Source organism: Oratosquilla oratoria, chromosome 29, assembly GCF_046742065.1.
Source record: "Oratosquilla oratoria isolate Oo_2021 chromosome 29, ASM4674206v1, whole genome shotgun sequence".
Lineage (NCBI taxonomy): Eukaryota > Metazoa > Arthropoda > Malacostraca > Stomatopoda > Squillidae > Oratosquilla > Oratosquilla oratoria.
Genome location: NC_134805.1, coordinates 26,521,980 through 26,543,292, shown reverse-complemented (window position 1 = coordinate 26,543,292; position 21,313 = coordinate 26,521,980). Strand labels below are relative to the sequence as shown.

At 42.0% G+C, this 21,313-nt stretch overlaps 1 protein-coding gene across 1 annotated transcript in view; it reads left to right on the top strand.

Annotated features, from left to right (window-relative positions):
* LOC143040548 (SWI/SNF-related matrix-associated actin-dependent regulator of chromatin subfamily E member 1-like) overlaps positions 1-21,313 on the top strand; it is a 57,486-nt gene that overhangs the window by 12,569 nt on the left and 23,604 nt on the right. Inside the window, exons 5-7 of the mRNA XM_076211628.1 lie at positions 5,086-5,225; positions 7,204-7,278; positions 8,104-8,235. Coding sequence (XP_076067743.1) covers positions 5,086-5,225; positions 7,204-7,278; positions 8,104-8,235 — 347 coding nt within the window. The remainder of the gene's footprint in view (positions 1-5,085; positions 5,226-7,203; positions 7,279-8,103; positions 8,236-21,313) is intronic.

The following is a 21,313-nucleotide window of genomic DNA, read 5'->3' as shown; positions in this document are numbered from 1 at the left end:
TACACACATATCATTGTTACCTTGAAGTTTCGTTAAGTGGAATACCCACAGACCCACCAAAACTGGCAGTGATTCTTGAGCTTTCCCACTTTGGGAAAAAAAGTTTGGACTGTTGTCGTGTTGACGTATGTGAGACAGAATGAGTGGAAGGGTGGTGAGGTAAACACCAAAAACTGTTGGAGTTTTAATTCTGATGTTTTGCCCTAGAAGGACTTCTTCACACTCTGAAGAAGTCCTTCTATGATAAAACTTCAGTATTAAAACCGGTTTTTGGCATTTACCTCACCACCCTTCCACTCACACTGTTGTCATGTGTTGGTTTCGAGTAGGACCATTTTTGTGTCACTGACTCGAAGTAGTAAGAAGGGTGGAGAAGTTGCTGGTTGCCAGCTCTCAAATTGTGGAATAGTGTAAGAAATAGTTGAAAGAGATTTCTTGGGCCCATTCAACTCTGTCAGATCCACAGATTGAGGTGAGGGGGTTGATGGGTTTTGAAAATAGGCAGTGCTGCTCACCATCTTGCTAGACCATCACAAGCAAGTAACTGTTGTTGGTCCTTAGAAATGGAGAAAGCCTTGTGCATATATATATAACTGATTAATTGTTGCCTTGAATTTCACTAAATGGAAAACGTGCAGCTCCATTGTCAGTTTTGTCATTCAGTCAGTCTGTTGTTTGTGGTCTCTTACATGAGACCCACAGCTGTGGTCACTTTGCAGGACCATAGGTCAGTGTTTTATTAATGTGGTACTGTTTCTGTGAAGAGGGATTAAGATAGGACGGTTTGGTAAGGTATGCAGTAGGAGAAAGTTGAAGGTAAATGTGGGTAAAAGGTGATAAGATGTACAAGGGGAGAGGGTGGCAGCAAGTCGGAAGTAAGTCTTAAAGGAGAGAGGCTGGAGGAGGTGGATAGTTTAAGTATTATGGTTGGATGTGGTAGGAAAAGGAGGAGTTGGGGTGGAGGTAAATTGTAGATTGAGAAAATCAAGTATGTCTTAGGGTGATTGAAAAGTGTCATATGAAATAGGTATCTGGGAGTGGATTCAAAGAGAATATGAAGGGGTGATCGTGTTTATGGCATTGTATGGGGTGGAGAGTTAAAATTTAAGAGAGGCAGAAAGAAGAAATTTAAATGTGTTTTTGGGAGGGGGTATCTGAGAAGTATGTCAGGAGTTACAAGGTTGGATATAATAAGAAATGTGTAGAGCAGGGGTGGACAGGGAGTTAGCAGATGGGGTGATGAAAGAGCATTGGGATAGTTTGGGCACGTGGAAAGAAAGTGGAAGGCAGAGGTGGATATTGTGAACTGGAGGGGAAGACCGAGGATGAATGGGGTAAAAGACTGAGCAAGAGGGGAATGTCTGTTGAGCAGGGAAAGGAGAAGGCAAGAGATAGGGGTGAGTAGAGAATGGTTGTTTATTGATGTTTTGATGCAACCTGAAGAGATTTCTCCCCATCCTCTGTTTTCTTCATGATGGAATGAGGGAGGGAGGGTTGCCTTGTTAGTGAAGTGGCCCTGGTGTGGAGGTGTTGATTTGTTGCATTGCTTCTGGCCTGGGCAGGGAACAGGGATGACTTCATCCATGAGGAACTAAGATGAGAGGGAAAAGAGGATGTTGGGTGGGAGTGGGTGTGTACCTTGACCGGCTACCTCCCTTATAAGGGGGGAAGATGCCCCCGATAGATAGATAGATATATAGGTAGTTTTTGTGTCGCTAGATAAAAGTGGTAAGGTAAGGGGAGAAGTCATTGGTTCAGTTCTCCAAGTGTGAAAAAGTGAAAGAAATAAAGTTGAAGTTGATAGAGATCTTGGGGCCCAGTCTGGAGACCTCAGTGTCTGCCCCGCAGGGCTGCACCTCATGATGAAGGTGTAAGGATTGACAAGTTTTGTTAATGGGCAGCATTGCTGTTTATCATGTAGGTACCTATTAGTATAGTGCTAGGGGCACAATCACTGTCTTACAGTCTTATTTTGGTGTTTGTCCAAAAGTACCTATTTTCTCATTCACCACAACTCCTCCATCCCCCAGTCCTCTCAGTTATCAGCCTCCCATATACCTTACCAACTAAACTTATCAGACTGGTCCCACGAAAAAGTACAACATTCATGATGTCGGCAAACCTTGATCTAGCCATTCCCATTCTCTTGCCTCGTGTCCACATTTTGCACTCACATTCTAGCGATTGCAACCATATTTCTCAAGTCCATATAAGCAGACCTTCTGCTTCCCTTGTATATCAAGTGTCTGCTCCATACGTTGGGTACATTCACTACTTCATACTAGCTTACCTTGACATTCAAATGCCTATTTCTTATAATACTTTTCTTTCTGTCTAGACATCTACTTGCCTTCTATAATTCACCTCATCTGCTTCTCCATTACAACTCCCCAGTTACTCCAGTCACTATACACACATTTCAACTTCCCAACATTATACATCTCATCACCTTGCTTATGAACATGTTTAGTCTCGACTTCTCAAACTAGTCTCCAGCTGCAGCGTTCTCCTCAGAATCAACCATATATATATGTGCAATGTCATCCACAAACGATAACTGTCACCTTTCATGTTCTTCCCCCCTCACCCGCCAACATGTTGTACATACCTTAACACCCCATCCTATTACAACTATAATCATGTATGGACCAAAAACCTTTTTTCTGCATAGAAATCAGATGGTGGTGTCGAAACTCACACCCACATCATAAGCAAAACTCCTTTCCATCACATCACCAAAGGGACAAAAGGTCACCTTGTCCATGCCACACTGCACAAGTCCAAAGTACAGCAAGGCATAGCTCTCCCATAACCCTACTGGAGCTGGCTTACCCCAACCACTTCACTATATGTCTGCTCCATTCCTCATTACTCAAAATAAGATATGGAGTGGACAAGAACGTAACTTAAGGCTGTCATCCCTTCATCACTAACGATGAGTACCTGGATGTGGTGGTCCTGGAAGATGGTGAGTGAAGCTTCTTGCTTTCAAAGCCCATCAACCCCCATCACCTTCATTAGGTGGTGCTAACTTGGTCTCTAGACTGGGCACAAGATCTCTATCAATTTCATTATAATTCTTGTGCCTTTTCACACATGCATACATACATACATATACCAAAAGCTTTTCTCCCCTTACAAAGTAGGTAGCCAAAAAACAAAGGGATAAAAACCACTCCCCCATTCCATCCCCACAGACTCCACTCCCATCCCCCCCCCCCTCTTATCTTGGCTCTGCCTGGATGACAGGTCATCCCCGCATCTTACCCAATGCCCTGGGTCAGAAGCAGTGTCACACATAGAGAGCTAATAACCAGTGATTGCTGCCCTTCTACCATCTTCATCCAGTGACAGAGAAACAATGTTACACCAGTACAGTACTACCTCTCATTAACGGACTAAAAGGGGGTAACGGTGTCCGTTGATGTGAATAATCCGTTGATTTGGAGTGGTTTTTGGGTGGCATAGTGATTGCATGCACTAAACAACAGCACCAAAAACATAGCGAAAACACAGCTAATTAACGTCCATTAATGAGAGGTAGTACTGTACAACAAAGACAACAATCCAAATTTTTTCCCTAGGGGGATCTGCGGGTCCCATATCTTTCCTGTTTGACAAATGTTCTGTATGCATCCAAAATCGTCTTCACCCTATCCATCTTTCTCACTCTTGGTACTCACAATATTTTTCCATCCACATATACTTCCCACACTACTAATCTTTCCAAATTGATTCCATATGCCCAAAAATAGTTGCATCATATGGATTAATCTTGTTCAAAAGCTCCCTATCCACTCTTGTTCTCTACCTTGGCATATTTCTCATCATCTATTCTTTATCATCATTGGCTACCCCCCCCTCCCTTGTAAGGGGGAAAAAGTCCTTGATATATTGATATATGTACATACGTTTCTCACAATTTATCTCTGAAACATTTGCTCTCTTCCCATCTGCCTTCCATTTGTTCTTGTTCTTAGTTGCATACAACTTTCCATTTGTATTCGTCCCCAAGAACCAGTTGTTCACAACACCTTCCATTCCACCCAAATAGGTGCTCATTTATTTCCATTACTTGGTGAGCCACTTCCATATTCATTCCTCCACCACAATATGTAACATTAGATACTTTAAAACTCCCCACTTCTCTATATCAAGAGTTTTCATTGTTCTAAACATCTTGCCTTCTTTTTCCCACTCCCAAATGTCTTCCCTAGCCCCCATTCTCAGAAATTTCACAATGGCTGGTACTGAAATGTCTGTTGTGTATTTACAAGTTTGTTAAAGTTTTGGTGTCATTTCAACCCCTAAACCTGGGCAGAGTAGATATCATCCTGGTCATCTTTCTGGAAAATTCTCGTTTCCTTCCTCGTGTATTGACATCATCCCCCCTCCCTCATTAAATTGAAGTAAAAAATTTTCTTGTTAATCTTTCTGCTTGGTGTTTTATGCTTTTGAAAGTCAAGGTAGCTGTGTGAGGTAAACAGCTGGAATGGTTTTTAGGTTGTAGTGGCCAAATGCTCAAATGTGTTAGTTGTAGCTAGCACTGATTTGGTGGCCAGAGCAATCAATTCTCCTTAGGACAGTAATCAATGGAATTAAAACAAGAACTGTTTGCATGAAAACACAAATCATGATCCAAGACTCCTTTGTGTATGTTTTGGTGATGTAGCCCTACAACATGGGTGGTCAACAAATAGTTCAGACATTTGGCCAGATGAAATGCTTTGTTGGGACGTGGGTAGGCTGGTGATCTATTGTTCCTGTCTGTCTTTCATTGCCACATGACACCTAGGGATAATATTGTGGAAGAGGTCTTTAAGGCAGAAAGTTTTAAAGGTTTATTTTTGGTCCCCATAATTATCATTTTCACCTGGACTTGGGGGTTAAGCATGTCTTAAGTTACATTGAAGTTGTATGCTGTTGCTTGATCAATAATTGAAGAAAGAATTGTATTAATAGAAGCATGTTTGTGTAATAAAGGTTTAAGTTATGTGTTTTATCATTAATGAAATATTGAGTCATATTTTCAGTACATTGAATTTGTAAGAATATAATTTCTAATATTTGATGCAATACAATCAGATCGCCTTGCCCGCACTCCTGGGTCGTCCTCGAAGGCTGTGGGTGAATCTAACGTGCCCAGCCCCTTCACTCCAGCCCATCACAGCAATCCAGCTTTTAATCCACAGAAAATGGGTGTCACCAAGGGAGGTGTAAGTTTGGTACAGTAGGAATCTTCGGTTGCTTTGTATTCTTTTGTTCCCCATTTTGTTTAATTTATGAACTAGATGAATGGTATTATTTCTGTTTATTTCTTTTCATTGTTCATTAATGAAAGTAGTTTCTGATATTTTCTATACATTTACAGGGCATTCTTGAGTTGAATTGTATTGTTTTTAGTTTATTGTTGTATATTTCATTTACATATACATACCAGTGGTCTAAGTCAAAGCATGCCCTGACCTCACAGGAGGAAAATTCAAAAAGGGGATCCCAGTTCTTTCACTCTTGCCTTGTATGTAAATATAATCATAAACAGCTTTAAAATGACCAAGTACAGTCATTGCAACTGAGTCTCTTATCACAATAAGTTATCATTTTTGCTTCATAACTATAACTTCTTGTGGGTTTGTATATTTTGCCTGCATAATAGGACTGGATGATCATCCTACACTTGGGGGCTGATTCCAGGTTTGGTTGTGGTAGGTGGATTTGGTTATTTGAAAGCTGTAAATGACCCAGGGCAATGGGTGAGATGCAGGGATGACCTGTCATCCAGGAGGAGCCAAGAAAAGATGGAGGGAGGAGTGGTGAGTGGGAGTGGAGTGCATGGGGGTTGTGTGAATCAGATATTTGTGGTAAGGCAGATATGTGAGAAAGACTTAGGAAAAGGTATGGATATATTTTTAGGCCTTTATGGATTTGGAAAAGGTTTATGACGATTAGAGAGGTGGGCGCAATGGGAGGTATTTCAGATATATGGGATAAGAAAGCTGTTAAAAGCAGTCAAGACTTTTTACGAGAGTAGTAGAGGCTGTATTAGAATTAGTAAAGAGTGAGTGGTTTCAGGTAAAGGTGGGACTTTACCAGGGAAGTGTTCTGTTGCTTTGGCTGTTCAATTTATACATGGTTAGGGTGATGTAAGAGTAATGGGCTGAGGAATTGAAGGTGGTTAGAAAAAAATGAAGGAAAGTAGGAGATAAGCCAGTTGTTGTTTGCTGATGCCACCGCTTGTGGAAGGATCAGAGAAGGGCTTAAGGAAGTTAGTGATGGAGTTTGGGAAGGTGTGTAAAAGAAGGTAGTTGAAGATGAATGTGGGTTAAGTAAGGTAATGAGATGTACAAGGGAAGAGGATGGCAGCAAATTGGAAGTGAGTATTAAGGGAGAGAGACTGGAGGAAGTAGATGGCTTTACATACTTGGGTGTAAATGTGGCAACAAAGGGAGGTGTGGGAATGGAGGTAGAATGTAGATTGAGAGAAGCAAGTAAATGCTTTGGGGGATTAAAAAGTGTAATGGGAAATAGACATTTGGGAACGGATCTTAAGATTGTATGAAAGGGTGGTGGTGCCGACAACACTGTATGGGGCAGAAACATGGAACATAAGAGAGGAAGGGAGAGTTTGAATGTGTTCAAAATGAAATGCCCAAGAAGTATGATAGGGGTCCTGGATGGAGTGAGAAACGAGGAGGTGAGGAGGAGAGCAGGGGTGGGAAAGGAGTTGGGAGATAGAGTTGATGAAAGAGTATTGGGATGGTTTGCACACATGGAAAACATCATTCACACACACTCCCTCACTCCTACCCACTCCCTTCCATGCATTGCAGCATCATCCATACACAACTATTCTCCATTCACTCCTATCTTTTATCTTCTCTCTTCAACAGACATTCCCCTCTTTCCCAATGTCCCTTTTCCCCATCATAGACATACATATACCAAGGGCTTTTTCCCCCATACAGGGGATGTAACTAAAGTCCAATCCCACCCATTTCATTCCCACCCACTCCACTCCCGTTCACCACCCTCCCTCTCTCCCTCTTTTCTTGGCTCCTCCTGGATGTGTGTGTGTGTGTGTGTGTGTATATATATAAATATATAGGTTTGTGTACATATGCACACGCATACATATTAGTAAAGTTTATAGCATATAAGCTCCCTAGGTTTGCTAGTGATATATGTAATTTTCTTACCCCACAGGGTGATGGTCGAATTCCGAAACCCCCCAAAGCTCCTGACAAGCCCCTCATGCCCTACATGAGGTATTCTCGTAAGGTAATGTCTTGCTGGCCATATGTGCTTGCATTTGTTGTTTTATTTTATTTCAGGGACTTGAGTTTTAGTCAGAGAGTTTGAACACCATTTGTGGCTTTATTAATGGAGGTCTTCACTTGAAGTTAATGTACTTAATATTGCTGTATATACTTGATTATTGGCTAAGAATGTATGTTGAGAAAGTAGTGGAAGTATATAGAAGTTTGATTCATTAGCATAGAAAAATAGAAGCTTTATGATTCTCCTTTTGAGTATGACATGCTAATATTAAAATTTAATACACTTTAACTCTTAGACTTTTTTCAAAATAAGTGCAGTGCTGCTATTCCGTTAAAAAGAGAAACAGTATATTTTTTCTTAATTAATAAGAAGTACAATGCGCATGATGTGATTTTGGATTTATCAGATTTTGTCTTCTGGTTGTAAGAGCTTTGCTCACGCCTTTTTCTATGATTCATTTTATGAATACCCCCCCGAAGTCAACCAACAGATGAACTTTTTTATTTTTTTTTTTTTTTTTTTTTTTTTAGAAAGATATGATAGTGAAGATAACATATTTCTATGGAGTTTGATGCACATCCTATCTTGTTAAGAAGAGCAAAAGGATTGAAGTTATGAACCTTAAATGGTATACATGTTTAAAGATGCACTTGAAGAGCTGTAATAGTCGGAGAGCAACTTGATATCAAAAGAAAGGCTTATGATCCTGTATATACAGTAGCTTTTGAACATTGGCGAGTAAGACTTTGTACAGGTTTTGGTTTTTGGCCGTATAGGCTCATTACTGCAAGTCCACAATTTGCTGTAATACCTTCCACATTCAAGGTCTGGGATCAAGTGAAGGCCGCCAATCCTGACCTCAAGCTATGGGAGATTGGCAAGATCATCGGATCCATGTGGAGGGACCTACCTGAAGCTGACAGGCAGGATTTTGTTGATGAATATGAGTCGGAGAAGGTAAGATATCAGCTTAGCACAGTGTGCTGCACTTGTAAGCAAGAGTATTTATTATGGTTAAAGGGGCAGTCTTGTAGTTTATCAGGTGGTCTCTTCCATGGAGATGTCGGAACTTGTAAGAATTTACTAACTAATCCATTTATCACTCAGAGCGAAATGTATTCTTTATGATTTCCTCATTATTTCCCATTATGTGAATGAAAGAACTTACATGTAGACAACGCCCATAGAGCTACAGATGGAGGTTGTTGTGTTTCTGTAAACATCTCAACATGCGTAGCACACAGTACATAGTATCTGCCAGACAACCCATGTCCATGGTCGTACTACATGAGACCACCCACCAGCACATAGTAAACAGACCCTAGAATTATTATTTGACATAGCACAGGTACAATCCTACCACCCCCATCCTGTCACATGAATACAAATATATTTATTTGTACTTAGGGTGTATGGTGGAAAGAGCTTTGAATACATGTGGTGTGTCAGTAGAACAGGAAAGACTGTACAAGAGATGTGAAGATTTGGAGGAGGATAGTGAGTGGATGAAACAGGGTAGGGAGGCTGCTGCATGGTAAAATGGTGGAGACATACACTCAGGACACCATCCAGTATTAAAATGGTCCCATTAGGATAGGCCTGGTCACAAATGCAAATTGTCTCGGATCTGACCACGACACAGAAGTCACAGAACACCTTATACTACAATGTCCCACACTAACAATACCTAGACAACAACACCGTATTTATTTCCAGTGATGTGTGGACCTGCTTGAGGGGCTGTTGCTAGTTACGTAAAGACGGCTTGTCCTCTGCAATAGTGACCAGGGAAAACAGATTTATATATATATATATACATATATACAGTATATATTGAATTAATCTGTTGCCCCAGGTCTCTATTAGAGAACAAGCAGTCTTTAGGAAACTGGCAGTAGCCCGAGAGCAGGTCCACAAGTACATACATACATACATATACCAAAGGCCTTTTCCCCCTTACATGGGGGGTAGCCAAAAAGAAAAAGGCATAGAAATCACTCCCATCCATTTCATTTCTCATATATTCCACTGCCCTCCACCCTCCTCCCTCCCTCCTATCTTGGCACCTCCTGGATGACTGGTCATCCCTGCATCCTGTCCATTGCCCTGGGTCAGAAGCAGTGTCGCAAGACACAGCACATCCACAGCAAGGCCGCTTAAAAAATTCGGCGACCCCCCCTCTCCGTCCCCTCATGCAGGAAAGGAGAAGATGGGGAGAAATCCCTTCGGGCTGCGTCAAATTTTTTCTCATATATACTTCCTCACCCCCCATCCCCCACCCACTCCCCCTCATGCATCACAGTGTGTGTGTGTGTGTGTGTGTATAAAATTGACACAGCTCAAAGAGATTTCTCCCAGTCTTCTCCATTTCCACATGAGTGTACAGAGAGAGGGGGTTGCCGATTTAATGAAGCGTCCTTGCTGTAGATATGCTGTGTCCTGCAACACTGCTTCTTACCCAGGGTAGTGGGTGAGATGCAGGGATGATCTGTCATCCAGGAAGAACCAAGATAAGAGGGATGGAGGGAGGTGGATGGGAGTGGAGTATGTGGGGATGGAATGGATGGGAGTGGATTTTATGCATTTGTTTTTTGGCTACCTCCTTTGTAAGGGGAAAAAAGCCTTTGGTATATGCATGTATGTATACACACATACACACACTCATTCACAAAGCACCTGGGCTGGATGGGTGTCATTCAGAGTGTCTGAAAAAGGGAGGTACAGCTATAGTGGACTTGGTAGTGAGGTTGTTTAATGTATGTCTAAGAGAGAGGAGAGGACAGGAGGAGTGTGTGTAAAATTCTGGTTATCAAAAGAAAAGGGGACGAATTAGAAGCTCCTTGGGAGAGTGATCCAAGTGTCACAGGCCACCAGACACTGATTTTGTGCTTAACCAGCCAATCTGGGCTTCCTGCACCACCTGATGGGAGTTGGAGTTGTCTCCTTCGAACTTGGTAACTCAGAGGGAGACGAATCCAACTCCAGGAAGTCCAGGTCAGGTGGTTGGGCATGAAATTAGTATCTGGCAGTACATGGCACTTGGATCAATCACCTGCAGAGCTACTCAAATGTAATGTAGTAGTTGTGGAGGGATCAGCTTGTTGAATGTAGTTGGAAAGGCTTATAGTGTTTTAATTGAGAGGATTAGGAGAAAAAGGGAGTAATTGGTGAGGAGCAGTGTGGGTTTTGGGAAGGTAGAGGATGTGTGGATCAAATTTTTGTGGTAAGGCAGATTTGTGAGAAGGTTTTGGCAAGAGGTAAGGATGATTTTTGGGGCTTAATGGATTTGGAGATGGCTTATGACAGGGTAGATTGGAAGGCACTATGGGAGCTATTGCATATATACATACATTTACCAAAGGCTTTTTCCCCCTTACACGGGGGGTAGCCAAAAAGAAAAAGGCATAGAAATCACCCCCACCCATTTCATTTCTCATATATTCCATTCCCCTCCACCCTCCTCCCTCCCTCCTATCTTGGCACCTCCTGGATGACGGGTCATCCCTGTATCCTGTCCACTGCCCTGGGTCATATATGGATTGGGGAAAAGCTGTTAAGGACAGTTAATAATTTTTATGATAGTAGTAGAACCTGTACAAGGGGAGAGGATGTCAGCAATTTGTGTCACATGTGTCAGGAAAGGGAGGAGTGGAGGTAGAGGTAAATTGTAGATTGAGAGAAGCAAGTAATTGGCTTGGGGATTAAAAACTGTTATGAGAAATAGACATTTGGGAATGGATGCTGAGAGATTGTATGAAGGGGTGATTGTGCCAATAGCACCATATGGGATAGAGACATGGAACATAAGAGAGGAAGAGTTTAAATGTGTTTGAGATGAAATGTCTGAGAATTATGGTAGGGGTTACAAGGTTGGGTAGAGTGAGAAATATGGAGGTGAGGAGGAGAGCTGGGGTGGAAAAGGAGATGGGAGATAGGGTTGGTGAGTATTGAGATGGTTTTGACACATGGAAGAACAAGTGAAGAAGGATTAGTAAAAGAAGTATGGAAGGCAGAGGTGGATAGAGTGAACATGATGGGTCGACCAAGGATATGTGTCGATGGATGGGGTGAAAGGGGCATTGGGAAAGAGGGTGATGTCTGTTGAGAAAGAAAGGGAGAAGGCAGAAGATAGGGGTGAGTGGAGAATGACTGTGTAAGATGTGATACTGTGATGAATGGTAGGGGATAGGGGGTTAGGGAGTGATTTTGTTTGAATGATATTTTGACGCAGCCTTAAGGGAGAGGAGGGGGTTGCCGATTAAATAAAGCTGCCTTGCTGTGAATGTGGTGTGTCTTGCTGCATAGTTTTTGACCAAAGGTAATGGATGAGATGCAAAGATGACCCATCATCCATGAGGAGCCAAGATGAGAGGGAGGGAAAGGTAATGGATGGGACTGGAATTATGCCTTTTGACTTTGGCTACCTCCCTTGTAAGGGGGAAAGAGCCCTTGGTATGTGTATTTAGTAGAACCTGTGTTATAATTTGGAAATGGAGAGGTTTAAGGTAAAGGTGGTGCTGCATCAGGGTCTTGTCATGTCACCATGGCTGTTTAGATGTATAAGGATGGTAAATGGATGGGTTTGGGCATGGTTGGAGATAGTAAGAGAAGTGGGAAGTGAGCCAGTTGTAATTTGCAGACAATGCTGCACTTGTGGCAGGGTCAGAGGGATTAAGGCAGTGATGAAATTTGGGAAGATTCATGATGGAAGATAGTTGAAGGTACATGTGGGTAAAACTAAAGTGATAAGATGTACTGTACAAGAAGAGAGAATGGCAGAGAGCTGGAAGTAAGTCTTAAGGAAACAGGTTGAAAGAATGGACAACTGTCAGTATTTGGGTCACATATGACAGGAAATGGAGGAGTGGGGTGGAGGTAATTTGTAGATTGAGAGAAGCAAATGTCTTGGAATGAAAAATGTCACAAGAAATAGACATCTGGGAATTGATGCAAAGATGAAATTATATGAGAGGGTTAATCATACCTATGACACTGTATGGGGCAGAGATTTGGAATTTAAGAGAGGCAGGAAGGAAAAGTTTAAACATTTTAGAGATGAAGTGTCTGAGAAGTATGGTAGAGTTTACAAGGTTGGATAGAGTGAGAAATTAGGTGAAGAGGACAATAGGGGTGGAAAGGGAGCTGGCAGATAGGGCTAATGAAAAATCATTAGGGTGGAATGGACACATAGAAAGAATGAGTGAAGAGAAAACAAAACTGGTATGGAAAGCAGTGGGTGGCTTTGACATGGGGATGAGATGGATGGGATGAATATGGCTGTGTATAAAAGGGGAATGCCTGTTGAGCCAGGTTAAGGAGAGGGCAGGAGATAGGTGTGAGTGAGGAATGTTTGACAGTTGATGATAAACTGATGAGGCCTGAAGGGATATCTCCTCATCTTCTGTGTTTAATGTTGAGGAGATGGGGAGGGAGGGTAGCCATGTAAATGAATCGGTGGGGATAAACCAGCTATGGATGTCAGGCCCAGGTGTGGATGTGCTGTGCCCTGCTAACAGAGATGGACCTTCATCCACATAGAGCTAAGATTTGATTTGATGTTATTATTATTATTATTGTGAGGGAAGAAGCCTCTTGGTTTATTGATCAGTTAGAATATATAAAACACACACACACATACATTAGGAAACGGTGCTAAAACTAGACAAGATTTTAAGAACAAACTGGGTGCGGAAAGATACAAAAGTGGGTCACTATGGGCATAGCTCCCTTCCCATAAAATACAACTAGGTAAATACATACACTAAAGGCTTTTTTCCCCCTTACACAAGAGGTAGCCAAAAAACAAAGGCCAAAAAAAAAAAAAATCCCCATTCCATCCCCATACATACATACATATACCAAAGGCTTTTTCCCCCTTACATGGGGGGTAGCCAAAAAGAAAGAGGCATAGAAACCTCTCCCACCCACCTCACTTCCCACATACTCCACTCCCCTCCACCCCCCTCCCTCCCATCTTGGCACCCCACACATACACACACATATTCATACATAAAATCATATACATACATGAAATGGCCTTTTCTTCCTACAAGGAAAGGTGGCCAAGTTAAGGCATACCTTTATCCTATACCCAAAACCCACCCATCCATCCAAAACCCATTGATTACACCTGGTGGATGAAGGTCTCATCCCAGTGCTCTGCCACACAAACATATGCAGCAGTAATCATTTGAGTTGCTCCTAAAGGAGCACACCTATGTTAATAGAACTGTGGGTGTCTTTTTACACTCATTAGACTCCTTAATATCCTCATCCTCCTTGGTATGTATGTATGTATGTATATATATGTATATATATATATATATATATATATATATATATATACATATATATATACATATATATATATAAGGTTATTATAAATTTTGCTACTCTACCATGAAGATGTCTTAAATAGATGAAAGTGCTTGGTGCCTTATAACTTTTCATATATGAGTGTGTGAGTATATGTATTCACTGAGCAGTTTTGTTTTTATAATGGCTATTTGTATAGAATTGTTAGTTGTCAAATTTCTAGGTTATTTGTACTGTATCTTAGATATATCTCCCTCCCCTCCCCCTTGCTCTCCCCCCCTCTCTCCCCCTTTCTCTAATGCCCTGCCCTTTTCTCTATTCCTCTCTCTCTCTCTCTCTCTCTCTCTCTCTCTCTCTCTCTCTCTCTCTCTCTCTCTCTCTCTCTCTCTCTCTCTCTCTCTCTTTCTCTCCCTCCCTCCCTCCCTCCCCCCCTTTGCTCTCCCCCTCTCTCCCTCCCTTTCTCCCCTCTCTCTGCTCTCTCCTCCCCTTGTTCTCACTTTCTATTCTCCCCCTTTCCTCCCTCCCTCCCTCCCTCCCTATCCCATGTTCCCCACTTTACTTCTCTCCCACCTCCCCTTAGTTTCTGTCTCCCTCCCTCCCCTCCCAGTTTCTTTATTTGCACTAAAGTGAATTTATATATCAGTGTTGATGTACTATTGCATACACCTAAATCTAACCCTTGGTATATCTTTTGATAAAATGTTTGATTGTTGAGTATTTTTTTTTTATAAATATGTTTTCCCCCCTCTCTCTATCTGTCTCTCCCTCCCTCCCCTCTCTTTCCTCTCCCTCCCTTCCCAATCCCTCCTCTTCTCCCCTCTCTTTCCTCTCCCTCCCTTCCCAATCCCTCCTCTTCTCCCCTCTCTATCCCCCTCCTATTCTCCCTCCTCTTCTCCCTCCTCTTCTTCCCTCCTCTTCTTCCCTCCTCTTCCTCCCTCCTCTTCCTCCCTCCTCTTCCTCCTCTTCCTCCCTCCTCTTCTTCCCTCCTCTTCTTCCCTCCTCTTCTTCCCTCCTCATCTTCCCTCATCTTCTTCCCTCCTCTTCTTCCCTCTCTCTCTCTCTCTCTCTTCTCTCTCTCTCTCTCTCTCTCTCTCTCTCTCTCTCTCTCTCTCTCTCTCTCTTTTCTCTCTCTCTCTCTTCCATCTCACTCTCTTCCTCTCACTCTCTTCCTCTCACTCTCTTCCTCTCACTCTCTTCCTCTCACTCTCTTCCTCTCACTCTCTTCCTCTCACTCTCTTCCTCTCACTCTCTTCCTCTCACTCTCTTCCTCTCACTCTCTTCCTCTCACTCTCTTCCTCTCCTTCTCTTTCTCTCCTTCTCTTTCTCTCTCTCTCTTTCTCTCCTCTCTCTCTCTCTCTCTCTCTCTCTCTCTCTCTCTCTCTCTCTCTCTCTCTCTCTCTCTCTCTCTCTCTCTCTCTCTCTCTCTCTCTCTCTCTCTCTCTCTCTCTCTCTCTCTCTCTCTCTCTCTCTCTCTCTCTCTCTCTCTCTCTCTCTCTCTCTCTCTCTCTCTCTCTCTCTCTCTCTCTTCTCTCTCTCTCTCTCCCTCTCTCTCTCTCTCTCTCTCTCTCTCTCTCTCTCTCTCTCTCTCTCTCTCTCTCTCTCTCTCTCTCTCTCTCTTTTTCCTTCTCTCTCCCTACCTATCTCTCTCAATGCAACTATTTGTGGATGATAATCCACATATTTCAGATATATATATCATGGATTAGGTTTAGATGTTCATAATTATTGTACCAGTATATGGTAACAGTCCCAGTTTTCTAGGTTTAATGGGGCTGTTGATGTTATTTGTTTCTCTGCATTTATTATGATTATATTTTCTGCATGAAGAGTAGTTTGCAGGTGGTGGGAATGTGTGTAGAGTATATTATTTGCTCATATTTACCCTGGCCTTAATGTGGAATGACCCTCATCTTGGCTCGTGTTAGTTTATTGGTTCATGGATTTGTTTCAGAAGCCACCCTCCCCCCTGTAATTTTTCTCCTTAATTTTCATTATGTGTGTTGCCGGCTGTTAGTAGCCACTTTAGTTCAGTGTAGTTTGTCGTCTCTTTTGCCCAAACTTTTTGTCGTGGGTGATCGATTCATGTAAATTGCCTGTGCTGTCTTCATCATGTTGCTTTACAGCTTATTTATGATTTTTCAACTGTTTGTTTGTGAAGTCCACAAAAAAAAAAAGATAAAGGAAACAAATTATCTTAACTCAAAATTTTTATGTAGAGAGATTTTCAAAAGATTTTTGGGTCAAGTAAAAGAAAGAGAAGATAAGATATGAAGTCGGCAAATAAAGATGGAGTTTAGAAATAACCTGCGTGGCTGGTAGCTGACACCCTCTGATTTGCAGGCCGATTACAATAAGGCCCTTGAGGTCTATCACAACTCCCCTGCCTACCAACAGTACTTGGCGGCAAAGTCCAAAGGTAAGCCGACATTAGCCAGAGCTGGGAAGGCTTTGGTGGTCAGGCGGTGAAAAGTCCAACCAACAGGACTCCACTTGTAGTTGATACTTTACTTACCTGCACCCTAGTTTATGTTTGTGTCTTTTACTGTATGTCTACTTCTTCATGGAACGGGATGTTCCTCCCGCTCCCAGTGGCTTCACACAAGCATTGCAATATTATATATGTGCTATGAGAATGTTTACTATTGCTTATAGTTTGCTAACCACCCAGTGTGTCACTGGTCTGTTTTTGTGTTGTGGTGTCCAGTAATAACTCTGCATGTGTACCGGTCTTAATATTTTGGGCTAGCATGCTTTGTTTGTCGTTTGTCATATTTTGGTTTAACCCATTTTGTCTTGATTCTATTATTGTAGATGGTGATTGGTCTAAACCTTATTCTGTTGCATGTTCCTCTTGGATAACAACTTTTTATTTTTATTTTATTTTATTTTTCATTGACATGGTGTACCAGCTGTTTTCTGGACCACAAGGGTAGCAAAGTGGAAAGTAAAAAAGAAACTTGTCTTGTTACTCAGAGGCATTTATGATTGACTGCATTTGTTGGGCAGAAGGATGGATGAGGGACCAACACTATATACCTACAAGAGGTGGTCCATATGAGGACATTGGAGAGATTTTGGCACTTTTAGTCATAAAATTGAGCCCAAAATCTCTTGTCACATAGAAAGTACCACATTGATAAAACACAACCCTGGTACAGCCCCACCTTGCCAAACCATTCACCCTCCATTCCAGCTACCTTTACACAAACTGTACTACTCATGTAAAAACTTTGGACAAACCCTCACCAAGTTTTCCCCTATTCCACATAACCATAACACATCCCATAGGACTTCACTGTCATCTCAAGTCATACACCTTTAGAGCCATAAAAGCTCAAAAGACAGCCTTACCCCCCTTTGTCAAAAACTCGCATATCTGCCATTGTATGTAAGTGGGTTTTTCCTTTCCTGAACCCACATTGCTCATTCCCTGGTAGTCCTTTCATTCCTCTTCAAATCCGCTTTTGACCCAGTGGCTCAGAAAATGGAATGGAGTCTTTCTCTCAAAAATCATGAGTGACTTTGCTCACTCTTGACAATTATGAATCAAAGAACTAATCTATAGTAATCTAAATGGCCAAACCCTTTCATTGAATCAGAAATCCAAAATCTTGTGTTTCGCTCACTATACATGGGACATCAAGGACCTGACAGTGACAACAAGAAAATAAAAGTAACAAAATGAGACTGATGGGTACACAGTTCTGTGCAAGAGCCTTCAACCCTACACATCCATCTCGTTACATTACACAAGCACAAAAAAGCTGGGAGAAAAATAGGGCTGATATGGTTTAGGCATAGGACAAGAATGAATGAGGAAAGATTAGCAGAGTGTGGAAAGCATTGTGGAAGGGGTGAGAGGAAGACTTGAGAATGAAATGGATGAATAGAATGAAAGGGGGAGATTGATGCATGTGGAATGTCTGCTGAGTAGGAAAGATGAGAGTGAAAGAAGAGTGGATAAAGAAATTACACACCAGAAAGTACGTGAAAGTATGTTCTTGGACTGTCTGTAGTTGTTGGGCCCTTCTATGGGAGCACTGTCTTGCTGCATTGCATGTGAGTTCAGCAGAGTGACTAGAGATACCATGGTGTGCTAAGATGAGAGGGTCAACAAATGGATTTTGGATAAGTGTGGGATGGTATGTGCCTTGATATACCTCTTGTTCTTAAAGGGGTAAAGACTATTTTGTATGTCTGTGTACACAGTGTGTAAAATTTCAGAGATTCATATTTCAAAGATCCAAATTTTCTGAGATCTGGACAAAGACTTTACTAGTTAAAGCAGGTAAGCTAGAAAAGTTAAAATAAAACAATGAAAAAATATTGATAAATAGATAAGAGCACATTAGCCTGACCTATTCTTAAAGATAATCATTGCTGATGATGATCACTCAGCATATGGCTCAGCAGTCATGACTTAGTAATGGTGATGTGATTGTGTCACATTGTAGTGCAAATATCCATTATTACTATAATTAGTCTTGTCCTCTTAGGAGTTAGTGTTGCCAGATTAAAGAACGGCATTTTTTTATGTATTGCTAAGCAATACTTAAAAGGGTACAAGTTTCATTTTAAATGCTTCAGTAAAGCCTAGAATAGGATAATACAATCTTTGAAATTTGCATTTACTCGTTATAGGTGGTTATAAGTGCATTGAGGGATTAGGGAGAAATGTCAATCTAGTGGTATAGGGAGACCTTAATGCTAGGATAGGAAATGAACCAATAGATGGAGTGGTTGTGAAATGAGGAGTTCCAGGAAAAAATTGTAGTAGAGAGTTGGTGCACATGTGTCTAGAGAATTGATCTTAGCAGATACAGTGTATAGGAAGAAAGTGAAGCATAAGTATGCATGGGAGAGGGTGGTGGATGGAAGGGTGGTAGATAGAGCATTAATGGACTGTATAGTGGTAACCAGGAGTATAGTAGGAAGAGTGAAGGATATATATGATGTAAGGGGAGAGAGTGGGATATTTGATAATTTCTTTGGTGGAAGGTAAGTTGAGAGTGGATGGTAAATGGAGAATCATATGAGAGGTACGAAGAGAATAGAAGAGAAATAAAGCATAAGATAAAGGAGGCAAAGAGGTGGATAAGAGTATGACAGAAAACTTTGAAAGTAATAAAAAGATGTTTTGGAAAAAAAATTAAGAGGTGAATCAAGTAGGGAAGGTGCAGATGGAGAAATGATAATGGAAGAGAAGCCAGTAAGAGGAAGATGGGCAGACTAATTTAGGGGGTTGCTAAATGTGAAGGAGGATAGGGAGGGAAAGGTAGTTGCAGTGAGAAGCATTAAGAAAATGACAGTGAGTGAGGAAAATGATGGATAGGTGTCATGCAGAATGTCTTAAAAAAAGGAGGTACAGTGATGGTGGACTGGTTGGTGAGGTTATTTAGTGTTTGTGAGGGTAGAGTGCTGGAAGAGTGCCTGTATAGTTCCACTTTACAAGGGAAAAGGAGACAAGTGTGAGTGAAGTAATTTTGGAGGGATCAGTTTAAGTGTATTTGGGAAGGCTTATGGGAGAGTTTTGATTGAGAGGATTATGAGAGGAATAGAGGGAATTATTGGTGAGGAACTGTGTAGGTTTAGGACAAGTAGGGCTTGCATGGATCAGATTTTTGTTGTAAGACAGATATGTAAGAAAGCTTTAGGAAAAGGTAAGGATGATTTTTTGTCCTTTTTTTGTAAAATGCTAATGACAGATTAGACATGAGGTATTGCAGATGTATGGGATAGGAGGAAAACTTAAGAGCAGTCAAGAATTTTTACAAGAGTAGTAGAGCTTGTGTTAGAATCAGAAATGGAGAGTGAGTGGTTTGAGGTAAAGGTGGGACTTTGCCAGGGATGTGTTATGTTGCCTTGGCTGTTCAATTTATACATGGATGGGGTGGTGCAAGAGGTAAATGCAAGGGTAATGGGTCGGGGATTGGAGATGGTTAAAGAAAATGGAGAAAAGTGAGAAATAAGCCAGTTGTTGTTTGCTGATGACACTGCACTTGTAGTAGTATTGGAGGAAGGATTAAGAAAGTTAGTGACAGAGTTGGGGAAGGTGTGCAGAAGAAGGAAGTTAAAGATTAATGTGGATTAAAGTTTGGTGATGAGGAAATGGCAGTAGTTTTAGATTCTTGGGTGCGAATGTGGTGGGGAAGGGAGGAGTTGAGATGGAGGTAGAATGTAGATTGAGAGAAGAAAGTAAATCCCCTGGGGGACTTAAAAGTCTAACGAGAAATAGACATTTGGGAATGGATACTAAGAGGAGATTGTATGAAGGAGTAATTGTGCTGACAGCACTGTATGGGGCAGAAACATGGAACATATGAGAGGAGTTTGAATGTGTTTGAGATGAGGTACCTGAGAAGTATGATAGGGGTTACTAGGCTGGATAGAGTGAGAAATGAGGAGGTAAGGAGAATGGGGTGGAAAGGAGTTGATGAAAGAGTATTGGGATGGTTTGGACACATGGAAAGAATGAGTGAAGAAAGATTAGTAAAAAAGATGTTGTTGTTGTTGTTGTCGTTCCCTAGACTGTCTGTCCGAGCAGTCCCGTCTCCCCAAGGAATGCCACAGCCGAAACTGGGTTTTCCCACAAATCCTTTATAGAGTGTATGCTGTGTTGTTTGCATGCATGATTGTGTATAATGCAGTCTTCCATCATGTGTTGTATGGTATGGGGTGAAGTGTTACATCCTGGGCAGCTGTTCACAATGCGGTCATCCAGCCTCTTCTGGTAGCTTAGAAGTGCTGGGTGGTGGCCACAACACAGTCTGGCCAGGTGGACTCTGTCCTTTCGTGGGAGAGAGGATTCAGAAGGGTGGATATCAGGGGGTCTGGCATGCAGCAGTGTGTTGTCTTTCAGTGTGTTAATGGAGTGGTGAGTGATATGATTATGAATATGTTTCCGGAGGCTGGTATTTGGTGGTTGTGGAGGAAGAGAAGAGAGTATCTGTGTGTGATACAGGTCTTTGGGTGTTGTTTTAATGTTTCTTGGTGTGTGTGGGTGTTCTGCTATGTAGTGTAGCAGGTGTGATGTGTTTGTGGTGGCTGTAGCAAGCAAGTGTTTGTGTGCCTCTCATGTCGAGGTGGTCCTTTACTTTGAGGACTTTTGTTTCATGGTGTAAATGGTCTGTAGGTGTTGTATTTGTGCAGCCTGTAATTGTTTTTTGGGCTTGTATGATTTGAAGGGTGTTGTGGTGTGTCTCAGTAAGAGGAAGATGGGCAGACTAATTTAGATGTGGAAGGCAGAGGTAGGAGTGAACATGAGGGGCAACCAAGGATGGGATGGATGGATGGATGGGGTAAAAGGGGCATTGGGAAAGAGGGGAATGTCTGTTGAGGAAGGACTGGAGAGGACAGAAGATATGGGTGAATGGAGAATGGTTGTATATGGATGATTCTGTGATGCATGAAGGGGAGTGGGTGTGGGATTGGGGATGAGGAAGTATGTGTGAAAATTAAATTGATGCAGCCTGAAGGGATTTCTCCCCATCTCCTTTTTCTGCATGAGGGGATGGAGAGAGGGGTCACCGATTAAATGAAATGGCTTTGTTGTGGATGTGCTGTGTCTTGTGACACTGCTTCTGACCCAGGGCAGTGGGCAAGATACAGGGATGACCCATCATCCAAGAGGTGCCAAGATAAGAGTGAGAGACAGGGGTGGAGTGTGTGGGAATGGAGTTGGTGGAGTGGATGTTATGCCTTTGTGTTTTGGCTACCTCCC